The sequence below is a fragment of the Parasteatoda tepidariorum genome, chromosome 9 (genome assembly GCF_043381705.1).
Source record: "Parasteatoda tepidariorum isolate YZ-2023 chromosome 9, CAS_Ptep_4.0, whole genome shotgun sequence".
In the NCBI taxonomy this organism is placed as follows: domain Eukaryota; kingdom Metazoa; phylum Arthropoda; class Arachnida; order Araneae; family Theridiidae; genus Parasteatoda; species Parasteatoda tepidariorum.
The window spans coordinates 2,990,150-3,010,455 of record NC_092212.1 but is presented as its reverse complement, the minus strand read 5'-3'; the positions used below and the strand labels follow the sequence as shown (position 1 = coordinate 3,010,455).

The 20,306-nt window shown below is 29.2% G+C and overlaps 1 protein-coding gene across 1 annotated transcript; it reads left to right on the top strand.

The window, feature by feature from the left end:
• The first annotated feature begins 5,244 nt into the window (after positions 1–5,244).
• LOC107441080 (viral IAP-associated factor) lies at positions 5,245–19,483 on the top strand. Its single transcript, XM_043042591.2, has 7 exons — positions 5,245–5,427; positions 6,321–6,353; positions 8,102–8,231; positions 10,273–10,363; positions 15,056–15,199; positions 15,539–15,747; positions 19,300–19,483. The coding sequence occupies exons 2-7, from the start codon at positions 6,348–6,350 to the stop codon at positions 19,428–19,430; spliced, it is 711 nt and encodes a 236-aa protein (XP_042898525.1). The 5' UTR covers positions 5,245–5,427; positions 6,321–6,347; the 3' UTR covers positions 19,431–19,483.
• Positions 19,484–20,306: the final 823 nt, after the last annotated feature.

The window sequence follows — 20,306 nt, the reverse complement described above, 5'->3', positions numbered from 1 at the left end:
AGAAATATCTTAAAGTAGCACAGTAGGAAAAGAGATATGAATTTTTCCCATTTTGCAAACATTTTTGTTATTTGTAAATGCAATGATGCAATACAACAATTTTATTTTCACTTAGTACTAGTTTTACATATTTGTCTATTTATATATATGAAAGTAATTTTTTGCTAATTGCAAAGAATTACACGTAATAATGAGAAATATGAAGTAAGTTATTCTAGTTTTGTTCTACACAAGAAATGAATTATGACCTGGTAATTAGATCAAATATAAAAACTAGTAATATAAAAAGCTTAAGCAATGCAATAATGATTTATTTGTTCTATGGTTATTATATAGTATATATTTTTTCTTGTTCTTGATTTATATAGAAAATAAATTTCTGAAAAATAATACAGTCAATTGATTTTGTTACGTCAAAAAGTAACTATAGTGATTTAAAAGGTATATGAATTTATAACATAAATTTTGATTACTATAATTCTGTAAGTTAATTATATTGAAGAAGTTGTTAATTATCCGTTTTTGCAAAAAATTTTGAAAATTTTAAATAACTTGAGTATTTTTTTGATGAAAAATTTAAAAAAAAAACAACTTGACTTTCAAAAATTTAAATTAATTTGATTAGAAACATATTTATTTTTTGAGTTGTGATGGTGCATTTAAATTATGCTTCATTTAACAAAACTTAACTCTAAATTATTACATAAACTTTTAAATTTATCTATGATTTAAAATTTGTAATTGATTTTTTTAATAAAATTAATAGTTTATTTCCTATTCAAAATTGAACCTTAAATCATCAAATAAGGGTACATTTTCAACATATATAGATTACATACGAACTAAAGTAACTTTAAAAAATAAATCTTTCACAAACATGCTTATTAACATAGACTTCAGTTTTACAGCCCAAATATACATTTACTCAAGTTTTACAACATGATTTTTTTTTTTAAAGACAAGAAGACAAAGTTTAACTATATTTAAAAAACTATTTTTGCAATCTTGATTAGGATTTTCCACCTAAATATTTCATACTCCTACTTTGTGGCGTTTATTTATCGCAACCAAGCTTTAGAAAATCTTCTTGAATCAAATGAAATTTGCAACATAGTTCCTCAGATAAATAACTTAAAAAGTCTTGAACATCATCTTGAATAGTTGGATCCATGTCGATAATGTCTTTAATATTAGTGTTAATACACAGTTGGTGTCTCAAGTAATCGTGCACTTTTGATTTTCGCTTCATCCACTTACCTGCTACATAAAGCGTTAACTCATCGAAATAGTTAGGAACCCTGGTTGGTTCCCCAAACGGATACTGAAGATAAATTTCTCGGCATTCAAAGAGCTGCAAAGAACAAATTTTCTGATATAAATAGCTCAAAATATCATTTGTGGGTTTGTTCAATTTTCTTGATTCTTGAAGAACAATGAAAGGTAATCTTGCAAGATAAAATTCTTTCAGGTTGTCGTTACTAATTTTTTCATCTCCTTTGATTTCGAGAGCAAAATTCAATCTATTTACTCCACAAAGTTCTGCCAGCTCTAAGGTTTCAGCATGAGACATATTATTAATTCTTTTTAAATAACAAGAATGCAAACTACAAGTTGCCTTTTCTTCGACAAAATAGTAAAGCTGTTTGGCAGGCATCAGTTTATTTTCTTCCGATAATAACTTCCATTCATATTCATTTATTTCATCTCGGTTTTTCAAGTTCAGTTCTTTTAAAACAGTTCGGAAAAAGTTTTCTTCACCCAAAGATGGTTTTTCCTGAACTATTTCAAATAATTTTCTAATGCATTGTAAATCAAGCTGACTTTTGAAACCCAAATAAGCCTCCAAATCTTCCGGTAAAACTACAAATGCTAGTATAGGTAAAGATTCGATATCTATATTGCATATGATTTTGAATTTAGAAGAATATAATTCAATGGAATAGCATTTTTTAGAATTATTTGATAACAAACAAGGTACAGACATGCATTTTTTTCGAAAAAAATTTAAAATTTTGTTCCTGTCTGGTGAAAACTTATTTTCTTTCCACACTTCAGTTAGCTTAGCGAAGAACCACTCCACGTTTTCTTGTTCAGTAAGGTGATCGCTATATTTTTCATAAATTTCTGCGAATTCCAGATTACGGACACCTAAATCAGCCAAAAGTTTTATTACTTTTACGTTGCAATCGGTTTTATCTCTTGCATAAAAATGATAAGAAAGTAATTCATTAAGAGAAATTACGACATTAATTCCTGGAATAGGACAATAGTAACCAGAATCTTTGGGTGAAGACCAATAACAGTCGCATGCTGGTGTAAACATGTTATTTTCAGTAAGAAGAGGTAGCTTTTTTAGATTTTTTTTATCTTTTGAGTTAAGATCAAGATAGTATTTTGAAATGAATTCAGTTATTGCAAAATGATTATCTATATTCACTTTATTCAATATTTCTTTGGCTTGGATCCATTTTAAAATAGTTCTATGTATAACATCTAATGGCGTTATGCTTTTTGAAACCCCAATTTTTTCATAAAAGACAACAATTGGTTCAGCAGCTTTCTTTGTAAAAACTAATTCACTATCAGCTATTGCACTTTCTAATCCCTTGATGTTTGGAACGGCAGATTGAAAGTAACATTTTCGAGCTTCTCGAAATGAACAAGCACAAGTTAATATCGGCATTTTAGTCAATTCGGTTTTTTCTGAAATTGTCAAACCTTTTTCTATGTCAGGGTAATTAAATGCAAAATATTTTACAATGGGTGTATAGTTCCATAGTGTCAGCTCTTCGTTGATCGTTCCATTTTTAAGCCAATGAAGTATGCTTTTTCGCAAAACATCGCGAGCTGTTATGTTACGAACTCCTAGTTGAAAGAAGAAATATTTCAATAAATTCATATCATAAGAAGAGGATATTCTGTCTTCATCTAAAATAACATCAGCCAATTCTTCAATAGTTGTGGCATCAGAAACATAACACAAATGAGCCAACTTAAATTGTTTGGCCTCTGTGAGTACAATTAACTTTTCTCTTAATATTTTAATTTCTTCTTCAGTAAACTCGGTACAATATTTAGCCAAGTACTTCAATATCTGATCATGATTTCTAAAAGTGATTTTGTAATGTAAACTACCATTATAAATCCAATCAAAAACACTTTCTTGAAGAATACGTCGAGACGAAGACAACCATTTTGCACCAAAGTTAGTCAACCAATATTTTACATCATCACAATTTTTAGTTGGCAAATATTCATTATCGATAGGATTAAACATAAGAAAATCAGGTATAGGATGATCAGCATCTTCCAATATTGCCTTATTTGGCTGTAATAGCATTCCATTTTTTGTGGTTAAAAATTGCAAATTCTTTAATATTTTCCCTTCCTCAGTGTAGGTTTTAACATTTTCAAAGAGATAATATATAAAATCTATGTAAGATTTTTTATTCAATTGATAATAATATTTTGTATTAAAAGAATTAAATAAATTCTGAAATGAATAGTGTTTCACTTCGAGAGAAGATAATAAATGCCTATCCTTTACATTATAGTTGATCAGATACGGACACACTTGTTCATCACTAATATATTGAAAATTTTGTGCAAAAAAATTTATATCATCTGTCCATGCTTCACCTAGTTTAAGTAAATAAGAACCTACAAACGATGGTATCCATGCAATCTCAGTTTTAGCAGCTTTAAAGCCATCTGAAAACTGATTGCAAAAAGCTTTGAACGGATGGTTAATATTTCGGACCAGGAGTTTTATTACATAATTTTTTAAGAATTGAATCCCAGCTAACTCTTTAAGTAGACACAATTGTAAATAACCAACTGACTTAATCAAAAACTCATTCCACTCATTTTCATGGAACTGAGTTCTGTCTAGATTCAGAATAAAAGTACTGTTGAGGTTGTAAGGTAGTGATAAACATAATTGTGTTGGTAATGTACTAAAACATAGTCCCACGATCTTTACAACTTCTTGAAAAGATTGCCTACAATTTACTGCAAAAGTAATTGGAATTTTTTCAGCTTTTTGTATTTTCTCAGGATAAATAAATTTACTAGCCCCTTCAATCATTTTTTTTACCTGGCAAGGAACAGGTTGTTCATAAGTTCTCGTTATCCACGAACTCACCGTTTCTTGGTTTTTGTTGATATAAACTTTATTGAAAACATCAAATTTCTCTGTTGTTCTTGATAAGTTATTTTCTTTATTTTTCAAATTAATTCTCAACTTATTAATACGGTGCAAAAACAATAGCTGAGATGGGTGTCCAGAAAGTTCCTCCAGTTGGTTTTCAAGCTGCTTAACATTAATAACCTTTAAAATAAAATTAACTGGTTGATTGTATGAGTATTTTTCGGCGAGTGGCAACTCATTCATTTCGCACCAAATGGGGATAACCTGCCATGGTCTGTTTTCAGGATCTTGCCAGTAATTTTTATCAAATCGAAAGGAATAGCCATTAGAAATAATGTAAATACATTCAGATAAATTAAACAATGATTTGAAACCCAGACCTTTATATCCTGTCTTACTCAAATCGTTTGCTTTTACTTCTTCAATTTGGGAAGCATAATCGCATATTCTTTCAACATCATTAAAATCGAACCCTTTTCCATTATGATGCACAATAAAAAAATTATTTTCCAAGCTAAACTTAACTTCTATGTCCTTGAATGGATCGTCAAAAGCGTCATCTGCATTTTGTAAAATTTCGTATAAAAACTTACTTTGGCCACTCAAAGCCGTTTGGATAACGGTATTGGAAAGATTGGTGAAGGATCGCAGAAGCCTTGAAGGCGTCGTATATTCTTTAAATATACTATTTACGTGTTCCTTCTGAGGATTTATCACATCGGTAGTCTCCATAATTGGACTAAACTAAATTTTTTTAACTATTTTATATTTTTAGAAGTTGACACAAAGTCGCCGAATTTTGTTCTCTATATAAAGTTTCAGGTCAGAAAACGGGAAAGATGAGAAACAACCGTTTATTCGGAACCGAAACTTATGAATCAAATAGACATTTAATCGCTTGTAACCTTTAAATTTAGCTACGGGATGGAGGATCAATAGTGATGTAAAGAGTACTCGTGGTTTTTAATTTCACACAGAACGTTTGTGCGAAATTAATATTCTGTCGATGCGGTGCAAACCGTTTTTTGAGTTTTAAGTCATAAAACTCCACAAAAAATATCGTTTTGATCGCAAGAATGATGAGCGTAAAGTCTGTTTCGTTTATTAAGATGAGAAACGAAAATACTTTCCTTTTGCTACGGATCCACCCTTTTATGGAAATCGGAGGCCAAGAACCTTGTTTATTTTTTTCTTAAATTAGTTAGTCAGTTTATTTATATCCTAAATTTGTGATTCACCCTCATAGTACTATTAAATTTTTTCCAATTTTATTAGTAGTGAGTATTTTCATTAACTAATCTAAATAGGGTTTTATTTAATGAACTTGAATGTTCATGTTTTTGTAAGACAGGAAGAGCGTTGATTGTACATAGAAATTATTCTTTATTATAATGATTTTTTTAAATTAAATTCTTCTTTAGCAAGTTTGTTATTTCTGTATTATTTATGTATTAATAATTATTATATCAAGGTTACAAAATCAGATGTATTACTTTTGAAAAAAAAAAGTTCAATTTTTTTCTCTTCTTGTTTGTGTGTATTTTTGTTTTACTCCTTCATATAATATTTGTTTTAGCAACTAAAATTTAGTAATAAAGTTTGTTCAAGTTCCTATTTGTATTATTTAATTAACAGTATATCTAAAACGTAAATTATGTGCTTTTGAGATTTAAACTTATTATTATTAAAATCCTTTAAATAGGTAGATGGGTTACCACATTGTTTTATTGTTCTCATTGGTACGTTATGTTATGCATTTTTCTTTTGATGCATTATTTTAGACTATGACAACTTAACAAGTGTATTTTTTAAGTAACAAAATTTTGTTTTGCTTACAGACTGTTTACTATTAGCAGTTTAGAAACACTATTTTTTAAAATTAATTATAGATTGTGTTTGAACTTTAATACTGTAACGTTTTCTTATGGTTGTATTGAACAAATTATATTTAAAGTGGAACACTCAGAAGAAAAGGGTTTGTTCAAACTTAATATGAGAAGAAAATATGTGTTGTTTTCCCTTTGTTGCATTCTCTTTTTAAACATATAATCCAGATATAATAACATAAATGAGTCCAATCTTACTAAGATTATTTTATGTAGTTAATAATTATGAAACTTATAGTTTAAGTTTTTGTATGATCATTCAAATTTGTAAATTTATATTTCAGGTTATTTACAAAGTACTGCTGTGAGACATGGAGGTAAATAACTCTTCAATTCTTTTTTTGTTTCAAATACATGAGTATATAACTAATATGATTTATATTTTCTTATGATGGCTGTTGCTGTTTTTTGTTAATTATTTTTTTCTCATCTGATCATAATAATAACTGATGAAGTGTTCTTTATTTTAGAACAATGTTATTACTTCTGTTACTTTATTTAGAAGCATATATATATATTTTTTTAAAATTTACAGCGATATTAAATATTGATTTTATCAATTTTAAAACATGATCAGCTGCCGCAGGTGTTATTTATTTGCAGTAAATGTTAAATTATTTGCAGAATTTGATGCATCCACCGCAACCAAACAAATTCAAGAGATAATTGTAAAAAAATAATGATTGTTTTTGAGTTTTTCAATTTTAAATGGCATTTTTTTAAAATATATATTTGAAAAACGAAAGAGAAGAAAGGAGATTAAGGATTGCAATAGAAGAATTAGTATTGGCAATTGAAATGGGCTACAGGTTGCATATGGTTGTGTATCTGATACAGATACGTGTATCATCAGAAGCCGGTGACCTTCGTAAACCAGAATCTGGGATTTTTTCTAAGTGTTTAGAAATTTGAATTCCTTATCCTATAACTTATAAGTTCTTTTAATACTTAATACCAACAATTGTGAGTAAGTCAATAATTTATAACCCTTAAATTATCAATTAAAATCTTAATTAAATTATCAATTAAAGTCTTTATTAAATTATCAATTAAAATCTTAATTAAATTATCAATTAAAATCTAATGACGGATTCAATTAGCAATTTCGTTGAAAACAGCGAGTGATGATGTTTAATTGTAATGCGGTGAGTTCTTGAAGTATTTAGTGATTAAGTCTTAACTCTTCAATCTGTATTATTATACTATGCTCACAAGCTCTGCTAAGATGCAAAAAAAAAAAATAGTATTTTTATATTCAAAGTAAAATATTTATGTACAAAATGCAATTGTGCTTTATAATTGATTTCATAATGTTTCAAAACAGTTTAGTATGTTAATGCTGATAATCAGGTTAGAGTTGGAGGGATTTAGTGATTTTCCTTAAAGTTGTCTAGGTAGAAGTCTAGTTTAGATATTATTTTAAGGTACTGTGAAGGAAAGTGTAAAATAGTATTTTTATTGAAAAAATGAAGTATAGACTAAGACTCATTCTTAGTGAAATGGAACAGAAAAATTGAGATCAATAAAATTTGTTTTTGTGTTTATTACCACTTTTTATGTAACTTTTTATGTTTTTACCACTTTTTATGTTTAGAAGTAAATTTATTAGTATTTTATTCTAAAAAAGATCCAGAAGTATTTTGGTTAAAAACTATTTTTTTACTTTTTAATAGTAAAACTATCCTGTTTTATTATTTTTTTATTTTCTTTTTTTTTAATCTTTTGTATAATAGGTATGATGTTTAATATTATATGAAATATTAGAAAATAGGCTCAGAAATAAAAAGAAAAATGCATGCATTGTTAATATATCAGCCACCATCTGTAATTATGCAATTTTGTTAAATTATGTTAAATTTCAAAATGGCCGTGTAAGCTTAGTTTTGGTTCAAAATTTTTTTAAAAAACTATTCTAGTCGTTTTCCTTTAAGTACTTTTTCGCAAAAAGATTTCATACAAATCTGTGACATGGTGGCCGCAAGTTTTATTTTAATTTTGGCCCATTTCAACTGGAATGAGCCACATACAAGATATAAACGTTTATACTAAACACTGTTGTTGTTAGGATCCTAATGCGGACACTCAATGGAACGATGCCCTGCGAAGAGTAGGTGTTCTGCCTCAAAAGGAGAAAGCCATCACAGAAGAAGAAATTATAAACATTGTGGACAACACTGTAGAAGAGAAAATAAGAAGTAAATTTATTAGTATTATTATTACTGTATGTCATGGTGTATAAGTCGACCTCCCAAATCTTCAAAATTTTAAAAAAAAGCGGACATTCATTGATCTTGAAATATTGATGTATTATATACAATGAGATAGCTAAGAATAACACTGTATCAATTAACCACACATTATTAATATGTTTTTAAAATTAATTTTGCATTTTCTCTTATCATATTTTCCTTACATATTAAGTTTTTATTTTAAGAAACAATACTTTAAATTATGTTCAGAAAAAAAATGGAGAATAAGAAAGTTAAGATAATTATACAAGCATATTTAAACAGAAAAATGCAATGCAAAATGTATCATGAAGCAACAAATTTAAAGATTCCATAGCATCACCTATGTCGGATTGTCATACTGATGTTGCCATACGGATCCCACTCTGCAGTGGATTCTACTTCATCTTCATTTACTGAGACCCATATAAAGTCTTCCCCATTTTATTTCAGGACAAATATAATCTGTCCAGAGAGAACAATGTGAAATATTTTTAACTTGAAAGATTTTTTTAGACTTGATAACTTTTATTTTTAATTTTGGAAATTTTCCTATTTGGTTTTTTCAGCTATCATTTTAAATACCTAACATGCCAGTAATTTTCTATTCCATAATCAAAAGAAGGGAGTCGACTTATACGGTGGCAAAAACGTTTGATTTAATTTCACTCTAATTTGAATGTTATTGTGTTAATTTTTAAAAGTATTTCTTGTTGATTGGAATTTATATTTGTGTTCACAAATAAGAGAGTGGTCTACCTTGAACTAGTGTCATTATTTGCCAACCTAATGAATCACTTTTTTTTTTTGCATTCAGATACCTGTGACAACAGATATTATTAGACTATTTCAGGTTTGTCAGGAGTGTTGCGAATGATTTTGTTTTGTTTTGATTTTGTAGTTGCTGAGCATTTTTTTTCAATCAATATTGATTAGAATAATAAAACCACTTGCATTTGAAAACAGAACTAAGGGAGATGTATTCGAAAATCTAAGTACCTTTAAAATCAAATGCTAATTTCAGCAAAACTTTTTTTTTTAAGAGTAACGAAATTCGCAACTGTAGAGCTCGAATTGTGCCACCTAGTACTGAGTACAGTGAGCTTCCTAAAGACGGTTTTGCCTATCAATCATTGCCTGATGCAATTCGAAATTTCTCCCTCTAAAAACAACTAATCTAACTGGACAGACAAATAATGCACTTTGTTTACCAGTTCCCAGTGCCTCCTATAGACCATTATTGTCAGGGATAAATAAACCGTATCAACTTGTGATACCTCGGATCCATCCAAGATATGTGCAACAGATTTAGTTAATGCAAATTTTACTCTGTCAATTTTAATGTTACTATTAAATTTTTTAAATATTAAATTTAATTTTTCATCGATATTATGATTAACTTGATTTATCATAATCTACAAAAAAATTAAGTTTTAATTGCTTGAGTACCCAACTTAATTCAATTTACAAGTTTAAAAGAAATGAACTCAAATGACTGTTATACAGTAGTAAAAGGACACAGCTCCATGAAAAATATTCAAGGAGTAATACTCAATGGTTCCAGGCACAAATCCCTGAAGTAATACTCAATGGAGAAATATATTTATGGAGTAATACTCAATGGTCCCTGGCACCACTCCATGAAAAAATATTCAATGGAGAAATATTCAATTAGTATTACTCAATGGAGGGATATTCAAGAAATAATACTCAATGGTCCTTGGCACAACACCATGTTACCTCTTGAAACAATTTTCTATATTTTAAAAAAATAGTTTTTTTCTTTCCAGAATTGTATGTTAAGTTATAAAAAGTTATATTAATAGACTAATCTATTATGTTATTTGAAACTACTAATTTCTACATATAAAAAATTTTAAATTCATACAACACTTTCTTTAAAAACACTCTTTCTTTAATAACATAAGTAAGGTATGAAACTTAGCTTGCCTTAAACATATTCTTTCGATTTTGATACTTATTCAGGTTTTCTAAAATATTTATTTAGAAGAAGCTGAGAAAGCAATAGAAGATTTCTCGCTTGAAGAGCTTGAACTTATTGAAGATGAAGAAGATGAAAGAGTTTTACTGGAATACAGGTACAAATGTGTACAACTTTCTGAAATATTACAAATAGCAGAAATTGTTCTATAACTATACATTTCAAGTATTCCTTTTATTGTTGCCATTTCCAATAAAATGAATAAAGAAAAAGAACTCAATGAATATTATAAACCAAAAAAATTATTCTATTCTAAAATGCTTTCCAGATTTGTTGAGAGTCAATCGAAAGTATTCTCTCCCAGAAAAACTTATTTGACTTGATTTAAATGGTCAAATCTAAATTTTATTTAATAATGAGCCATAAGAGACCCCAATTTTATTTATTTTAAATAAACAAATCAATGAACTATTTTACAAAACTATTTAATAAAATCAATGATTTTAGAATGTATTTATTGATTTAAGATATGAAATGAATTGCTGATCAATAATTACTGTATATACTAGTGTATAAGTCGACTTTTTAAACCCCCAAAATGTAACGACATTCAAAAGTTCGACTTATACACCCATTATAAGTCGGGCATTCATCAATCATGAAATATCAATGCAATATAAAGAATGAGATAAATATGAATAACTTAGTATCAATTTACCCCTTTCAAAACTTATTTTTATTATGTTTTATACCCGTGCTCTCCAACTTTTTTACCACCACGGACCAGTCAACGATGATGAAGTTACTGCGGCCCATTGAGGAGGAGCGGATGCTGATAGTTTTCATATTTTAAATGCGTTTGATCTATTAATTTTAATTTAGTTGCATGTACACATGCCTTCAAAAGAAAAGAATAGTTGCTCTTGTGGTACTGGTGCGGTTTTAGGTGACATCCATGAGCTCCTAATTAACTTCTCGTCCAAAGAAAGTCGCACAAATCCGAGAAAAATACACCACAGTAATTGAAATGGAAATAATTCCTTTGGCAGCCCGGTACTTTTTGCTCCACAGACCTGTTCCGGTCTGCTGACTGGGGACCACTGCTTTATACCATAACTTCTGCATTTTCTATTATCACATTTTTTTTACATATTACACATGAAGGTTTTTTTTTCTTTCAGAAATAATACTTTAATTTATGTTTGGAAAAAATTTAGGAAATATGGACATTTTTGTAAAAAACTAATTTTTTTGTCTTGTGCCTTTTTGGCATAATTTTTAAAAATATTCAATAAAATTAAACAAAATGTTTGAATAAATTTAAAATTGTTAATAAAATTATTGTTTCAAAATTTGCATAATATTTGTTTAAAACTGCAAAAGATATAAGTAATTAAAGTTGTAGTTATTTTATAGTGCACATGTACAGAAAATACAGAATTTTTTACTTTATAAATTAGTGAACTGTATTTAGCAACTAATGAAAAAGTCTGATATGAATATCTTATTTTAAAGAGTTTCAAGTAATTTTCTAAGTAGTTTTCGTAATCTTGAAAAGAAAGCTTGGAAAATTGCTTGATACTTTTAAAATTTTTAGGATATTCAAATCAGACTTTTTTTTTTATTATATGTCAATTACGATTCATTACAAAATTATGTAAAAAGATTGTTACAATTTATCTGCACCTGCGCAGTTTAAGGAACTACTTTACTTACTTATATCTTTTGCAGTTTTAGAAAAAATTTTCTCAAATTTTAAAACAATAAATTTGTTATTAATTTTAAATTTTTGAAAAAATTTTGTTTAATGAAATTTTTAAAGTTATAGCAAAAAAACCTAAGATAAATTCCGTTCTTAATTTATTGTCGGTCCCTGAAACCTCGAAGTGCTTTTAACTTAAGCATTAGAAATTGCATAATCTGAACATGCATTTCCAAAGTTATAAAATAATTCTTTACATATTTCTTGAGAAAAATATGTACTAATATAGAAGTTTTTCCATTATTTTCTTCAACCAGTAAGTATATATATATATATATATNAAATTACTGTTGAATTCGATTCTTGTGAATATGTGAAAATAAAGTTTTTTTTTTCTGAGAAAAAACATATATATATTGTTTCATTGTTCATTATTTTGTTCACCCTCTGTATTATAGCATAGAAAATTTCCTAGTACATTTCATGTTGATCATTTTATGAAGGATTTAGAGTAGCATTCAATAACACTCTATGACAAATTTGACTTACAATAGAAATGAAATACAAGATAGACGAGCCGTGATGGCTCAGCGTTCACCTTCCAATGAGGTGAATCTTGTTCGAATCCCATCGATGGCTGGTTGATACGCATCTGGCTAGCACCGACCACAGTGCTGACATAAAATATTCTCAGCGGTAGACGGTTCATGGGTTAGAGTCCCCTTGCTGTCAGGCTAACCGTGGGGTTTTTTTTGTGGTAGCCCTCTCCATGTAACACAAGTGCGGGTTAATTCCATCTAAAAGTCCTCCATGAAGGCAAATTTCTCCCTCTACTTGATCCAGGAGATCGCTTGTCTTCTGGATTGGGTTTACTTCTAATACAAAAGATAAATTTGATTCATGGCCAATGGGTCAATTTAAATAGGTGGTCAATGTGACAGATTTCACTGTATTATCTTTATGTCAATGTAATGAATTCTTTATGTGCCACTTAGTGTTTGTAAAATTAATAGTATATACTGTTTTAGATAAATTTTTAGTATTTCTAATTAAACAACAATAAAGTATGACAGGCGTGCCACTTCTCCACTTAATTTTGCTTTCATTCCTCTGATCTGGTTTCTACTAAAAGAATTCTAAAATGGCAAATATTTGATTTGTAGAACCATCCAAAACCACACAAAAATGATTGAAGTATCTATAGATTTGCTGTTTCAGAATTTTTAGGCTACTTTAATTACGTTAAAAATTTTCCTTTCATGAAAATTTATAAAAGTGAATGAAGCGTCATATGTATACTTACTAAGTTGAAATTTAATCTTATACCATGAAGATTAGTTACTTAAAAAGTCATATATATAAGACACATCCAGATTAGATTTGTATATATGAATGTATGGAGCGACTACAGCTGTTTTATGTGATGGAGAGTAGAATATTATCAGGGTTCGACTTAGCTTAATCGGGGCCCGGGACAAAAACCTCTTTAGTGGCCTCCCTCTGCTTCACAACTTCAGTAATGTAGAACCAATTTTTATGGAGGTATTTAAAATTTTTCATCTCATTATAGATGACAAGAAGATTGACTAGAACCTAAAATAGCTATAAAGTCCCCACCCCTTCCAATGGTCAGACAAAATATCGTTTTGTGCATTTTATTGATTTTCTGACAATCCTATTTCTGTGCGGTTTTCTGATTGTTATCTTAATCGTCTAGCCATGAAAAATTCATATCCTTAATGGTAAAAGGGTGGAATTCAGCTAAATTTTCGCAATTACGATGGCTTAATTAAAGTTAATCAAAAATCTGAATTTTTCTAAACATATCACATTTTGCGATATGTAAAAAATACAGGCTTTTGATTGGCCCAATTTGTCCATCGTAATTATAAAAATTTGGCTGAATTCCGCCTTAGAAAGCCACTGATTTACGAAATATAGATTGTGTTCATACGATGGATTAATGAAGAAGCTAACATAAAATTGACGGATTTTACACTGTGATATTTTGTTTTGGGGACCCACCCTGCCTTGGTCAGGCTCTGAATACTCTTGTGGATTATGCTTTCTTTTTAAACAGTTATGTGATGTTTAAGTTAAGTTATATATTTTTTCTAATAAAAGTTTTTTGTAAGTTCAACGATGAGTTTTTCATTATGTTTGCTTAGTATTTTTCACTATGAACTCAACTATTCCAGCAAGAACAAGCAATTGTGAAACAGAACCTCTATTTCACAAAATACTGTGGTAAAGTATATCACGAGAAAAAAAAAGGTATAAGACAATGGAAATTCACATTGACAAAATATTGTGATATTAAAGGATACAAATTATCATAGAATAAAATCTCTGACAAACAAAATAACTCAAATGAACAAAGTGATTTTAACATTAACAAAAAATTTTGGTCTAACATTGAACTACAGATAAACAGCTAAGTTGATAATCGGTCTGTAGATAATTAATAGTCTACTGTGGAGTTATTCCAGACTTTTTGAGAAAAATAAATCTACTAACCAATTTGTGAAAATAGAGTAGTTCTCTTTTTGTTATTTCATGAAAAGTAACAAGATTTTTTTGTGAAAAATGTACTTATTTTATTATGTTAAAATTACTGTTGAATTCGATTCTTGTGAATATGTGAAAATAAAGTTTTTTTTTTCTGAGAAAAAACTTACAAAAACCATGTCCTTTAAAAAGACGCCATACATAAGGAAAAAGTTTCATAGCAAATTCTCTATCACTTGTATGACTAATTTAAAAGGACAAAAAAGTTAATTTGGCCAAACCTAGAGTAAACCATAAAGGTGTTTGTCTGAATTCACTTTTTCTATTAGTTATGGGGATAAAAGATAATTTGCGACGAAATGTTTCCCCCAAAGTATGACGTCCTCTTTAGGAGTAATGCGATTTAAAATTAGAAATTAAAAACGCCATCACCTTTGGCTTTCAGAAGAAGAATTTTGCGAACTCAGATTTTAGAATTAAAATATTGTGAAGGATTTCTATTTACAATAAAACAATGAATAGGGGGGGGTTCACTAACTAGTTCACGTTTCTCCTAAATGGACCCCTTTAATAAGGTCTCTAGTACTGAAAATAAATATTATTTTGAATGTATATAAAATATATTTTGAATATATCTAGGCAGAAGAGAATAGCTGAGATGAAGGAAGCAGCTTCTAAAGATATATTTGGCGATGTTCGAGATATATCGGCTGCTGATTATGTAGAACAAGTAAATAAGGCTGGTTCTGGAATCTGGGTGGTTCTCCATCTTTACAAACCTGCGTAAGACATATTGCGATGTATTTATTTTCTGTGTTATGCATTAGTTGATTTTTCCTTCTTTGTTATATTTCTTCTATTTTCTTTTCTTTCCTAAGCCTCGCACGCAGGGTTGGCATGATTTAAATAACTTTTTATATAAAGAAGAATAATTTGTTTAAGTTCAATTATTTTTTTTAAAATAAATTATAAATATATTCTTGAGATATGTGATATTATTTTATAGATTGTGATATTACCACTTCCCCAGTATCAAAATTTCTCAATTTTGTCCTACAGTTAACACAAATGAAAACAATTTGATAGCAAAATGAGTTAATTTTTTTTGTTGTCTTTCTTTAGCATTCCTTTGTGTGCGATGATCAATAATTACATGCATACTCTGGCAAGAAAATTCAAAGATGTCAAATTTCTGAAGAGCATTTCAGATACATGCATTGAAGGATACCCTGACAAAAATCTGCCCACGCTTTTCATCTATTACGAGGGACAACTGAAAGAGAAGTTTATTGGACAGGAAGCATTCGGAAATCTCGCATTTAAGGCAGACGGTGAGTTTTAGTGGATCAACTTTGCGTCATTTACACTGAAATTTGATTCTAGTTGGGTTTGTTGTTTTGTAACAAAAATCACAGAACTATGAATGTAGAATTAGTCTCACTATTACATTATTGTTTAAATAATTAAATTAATTTGTTTAAATATTTTTATGATGTACAATTGGAACTTGCTTTTGACAGGCGTAGAGGGGGTGCAATATTTGCTTGTTTCAACAGAATGCTAAAAAACAGTTTTTAGAAAACAATCATAAAAGATCATACATACTTACTAAATTTGAAATATGCTACTTAATTTTTTTTGTTTCTGTTTAATACAAAAGATCTCAGAAAGGGTGACACACTGGCTTGCTTACTCTTTAACCTTGCTCTCCAAAATATTCTATAAATAACATCAGAAGAACTATTTTCCACAAAAGTGTGAAAATTTTTTGCATTTGCTGATGACAATGCTATTGTCGTTCGGACCCCGGGGGTTTCTTTTCTTGGAAAATGAGGCAAAAACTACATCTTTCAATCAACCAAACCAAATACATGACTACAGTTTTGAAGTAGTTTATAGTTTTGTGGGGATTTAAGTTTTGACTGTGTCAACCTTCATCTATCAAAAGGTACCTTTTCATAGGTGAAGGTTGACATAGTCGATAAATTAAATCCCCTCATTTCAACCTTCATCTATCAAAAGGTACCTCAAGATGGAATCGAGTTAACATGTGTTATATACTAGCGATTTGGTATTTAATATTTGTAGTGGTAGTTAGTTATGCCACAGTTTCACCTATTTGGGCTCTTAATTGAACACTATGAATGATGTAACACCAGAACTATGCAACAGAATTATAGCTGGTAACAGATGTTTTATGGAGTACACAAATATTTAAAATCTAACCTCATTAACAAAGAAACAAAATTACTGCTCTACAAGGTTTCAATCAGCCCCATAGTTACTGAAATGTGGGCAATGATTGAAAGTGATAAGGAAGTTTTTGAAAGAAAGATACCGTGAAGTATTTTGAGAGATGTAAAGTGTATTGATCCTCGGAGAAGAACAAATTCAGAATTTCATAGGATCTACAAAGAGTCAGACATAATAAAATTTATATATATGTTCAAAGTTTAAAATAGACTGATTAGAATGACCGAGCCAGCAAATAGGTCTTCAGTGCAAAACCCAACTGGAGCCCAAAAAGGGGGAAGACCAGGGATCCGGTGGATAGATTGTCTAAAAACAGATTTAAAAGTTCTCAAAGATATAAATTGGAAGAGTATCCAAGAAGAGGGCAGCTTGGAACTAAATTCTGAAAAAGGCCACGGCCCACCCTGGGCTGGTGCGCCATTGAAAAAGAAGATAATACAAAAGTTTTGTACTGTTTTATTGTCTTTTAGTGTTGTGTTATTGTTTTTCATATAAGATTCATGGCATGAAAAAAAAGAAACAACAAATAACGAAAGAATTCGTCACCATGAAAAATATTGGAAAGGAATTTGTTGACCGGGAAAAATATTAAAAAGGAATTTTTCCAGGAAGGAATTAGCTGAGCCGTTATTAAGTAGAAATTTTATATCAGAAAAATATTCCTTGTTAAAACAAGGGTTTGTTTTTTAAAAGCGAGCTACACTCTATCGAATTAATATTGTACCAAGTATTTTCGATTTCTTCCTTAAATCAGGGCTTGTTATAAGTACTCATTAAATGAATGCTGTAAAATTCTGTGGATCAGCAGTATCAATCATGCCAATCCACTGACAATACTCTCCAAATTATACTTAAACTAATTACATTGGGGATTATCTTAATAAAATTTAGATATGAGATTGGTTAAGATGTTACATAAAAGAACCATCATCTGCAATGTCAGGTTTCCTAGTAGTTAGTAATTAGCATTTCTTAAAATTATTGATGTAACGAATATTCCGCCCTTTTGCCGAATATTCGGCATATTTCTAAATCTTTGTACAACCCTTGATATATCTGTGATTTAATGGCTGAAAAAATGTCATAAGGTTGAGAACCAAGGTGTGAGAATCAGTCTTGTGTGGTCTTTAACTGGTGTTTCCTTAAAATAGACTGTTAGCGAGTGTGTTGAATAAATGGATTCAAATCCGAAGATAGTTTTTTTATAAGTTAATTTTGACCATCTTAAATTACATCAGCATTTTTTAAACAAGATATCCTTCTGTCTCTGATGTGACAACATATCTTCTCTCTTTGACCCAAATCCAATCTCTTCTGCTGTTTTTAATCTTTTATGAACTGATTCTTCTCTACATAATCTCTCTTTATATAAATTTACAAAAGTAATCCTTTGCGATAGAGTGAAAACTCCAGGAAAGACCACCTCTATTTACGATCACTTTTGGGAGGCACAGAATTTTTTTCAAAGACTTTCTGTTGAAGAAAACCTTTAGGAGAGACCAGTAAAACCTCTACCAGCGACCGGGAAAACATCCGCACCAAATGCAGAAAAGGTCAAATAATGAAAAGCAATATATATTTATATAAAATAATGATAAATAGATTAAGCTTCATTCAAAATGGTTGTGTAAGGCTCATATTTAGAGAGCTATATTTGACGATAGAACCTCATGTTACATCACTTTTAGAGTTGAAAGTTATATTAGAAGAAAAAAAATTAATCTTAGAAAAGATAAAGATCCAATAAACAAACCTCTTCTCACCTTCTAATTAGTTAAAAGGTGAGAAGTTTAAGTTAACTAATTTTTATGATATAAAATTAATTGAAAACTTAAACAAAAAATATAATTGTTTATTTATTTAAAATAGCTTAATCATTCCTAATGGGAACATTTGTTTTTACTCATAATTATATCAGTTGGGATCTTTTTTACAAGTGCTAAATTTTACTCCTCGATCCGTCTTTTTCCAAGGGCAACCAAAGTGGCATTTCTGCACCAAGAAAATAACACTAAAATTAAAATAGTTTTCAAAAAAGCATGCGATACCAATTTTGAAGTCAATGGAGGTGATCTCTAAGAACGACCATTTTACTGTGAAACGGGGAGTGGTCTCTCCCGAGAGGCGTCACTGTATTAAATTTTTATTAAAACCTATACACGTTTTAGTGTCACAAATGTACAACTTTAAAATAATGATTTCTAAATTTTTCACAAATGTGGCATCGCAGTGAGATCATTAACAATAAAGTTTTTGATGATGTAGAAACTTTCCCAAAAATCCAGGTCAACACAATACATTTATGAATGATATAAAATAAAGTAAATCGGACCTATGACTATCAGTCCAGCAATGTTTTTTATTTTAATAAAACCATTTGTAATTGAATGAAAATTAAACTCCTTATATGAGGTTTTAAATTTCTAGAAGAAAAACTTAGATACTGATTAATATAATGAATCCAATGTTATTTCAAACTTGATTCTGACTGATAAAAGTTTAATTTTCTTCTTCCTTTTATTGAATACATCCCTTTCACATAAGAAGAACATTCATTATTGTGTTAAGCTCTGGATATTAAATCTAAATAATGGAAATGCTTAGTATTTAAAAATATTTTATTTTTTTAGAGCTTGAGTGGATGTTATCTGAAGTAGGGGTATTGAAAACGGATTTGGAGTGCAATCCTCGACGACCGGTCCAAGATGTCCTTCTTTCATCTTTAAGAGGAAACTATGACAACGATGATAATGATTGGTAAACGATGGTTTCATATCCGATTTCCTGTACATAATAAAATTTTATTGAAAAGTGGTTGAATTGCTTATTTTGCTGTACAATTGGACAAAATAGTGTTGATTTTATGCTGAAATCTTTTGCATTCAAAGCTTATGTCAACTAAAAGTAAACCGTTTGGTACTTGTCTATTTTTAGGGGGAAAACTACCTATTACTACAGTAATTATATTAGTACATTAGCTACCCATTACAACATTTAAGCTTTTGCTTACAGTGCATAGCATGATAACACCTGCTATTCTGATTCATCAGATGTAAGCAAAGAGTCAATAATAATGTGGCAATTTTTTTACAGCCACCCTGAAATAAATTCATATCTAGTTTTTTCGTATCCTGCCAACATGGATACGAAAAAACCCAGTAGATAATTGTTGCAAAGTGTACTAAATAAAACATAGGAATTTTTATAGTCATCAAAATCAAAATGTTATATTTTCCAATAATGATTAACAATAAATAAACTTGAAATGTTATGCATTATGTTTACTCATAATTTTGAATAGTAATAGGCATTTAATTCATCAAAGATAGTTAAAGATTTTTATAAATGAGACTCGCTTCATTATGTATTACCTAGTAACACCTATTTAAATATTCAAGCAGGCAAAATTCTATTTCAATGGGAATTTTTTAAGGAACTCTCTAAAATGTGCCAAAATTAGGAGAAACTGGCAAAATCCAGTAGAGTTGGCAGCTATGAATAATATTGCCAAGATTTCATTATTAGAAGGACGCTATAGCATGGGATAAACTCTTCATGGCAAATTCTCTTTCCAATTAAATTTCAAATACTACAGAAAAAGTAAGTTTAGGTAAACCTTAAAATTTCAAATTCTGAA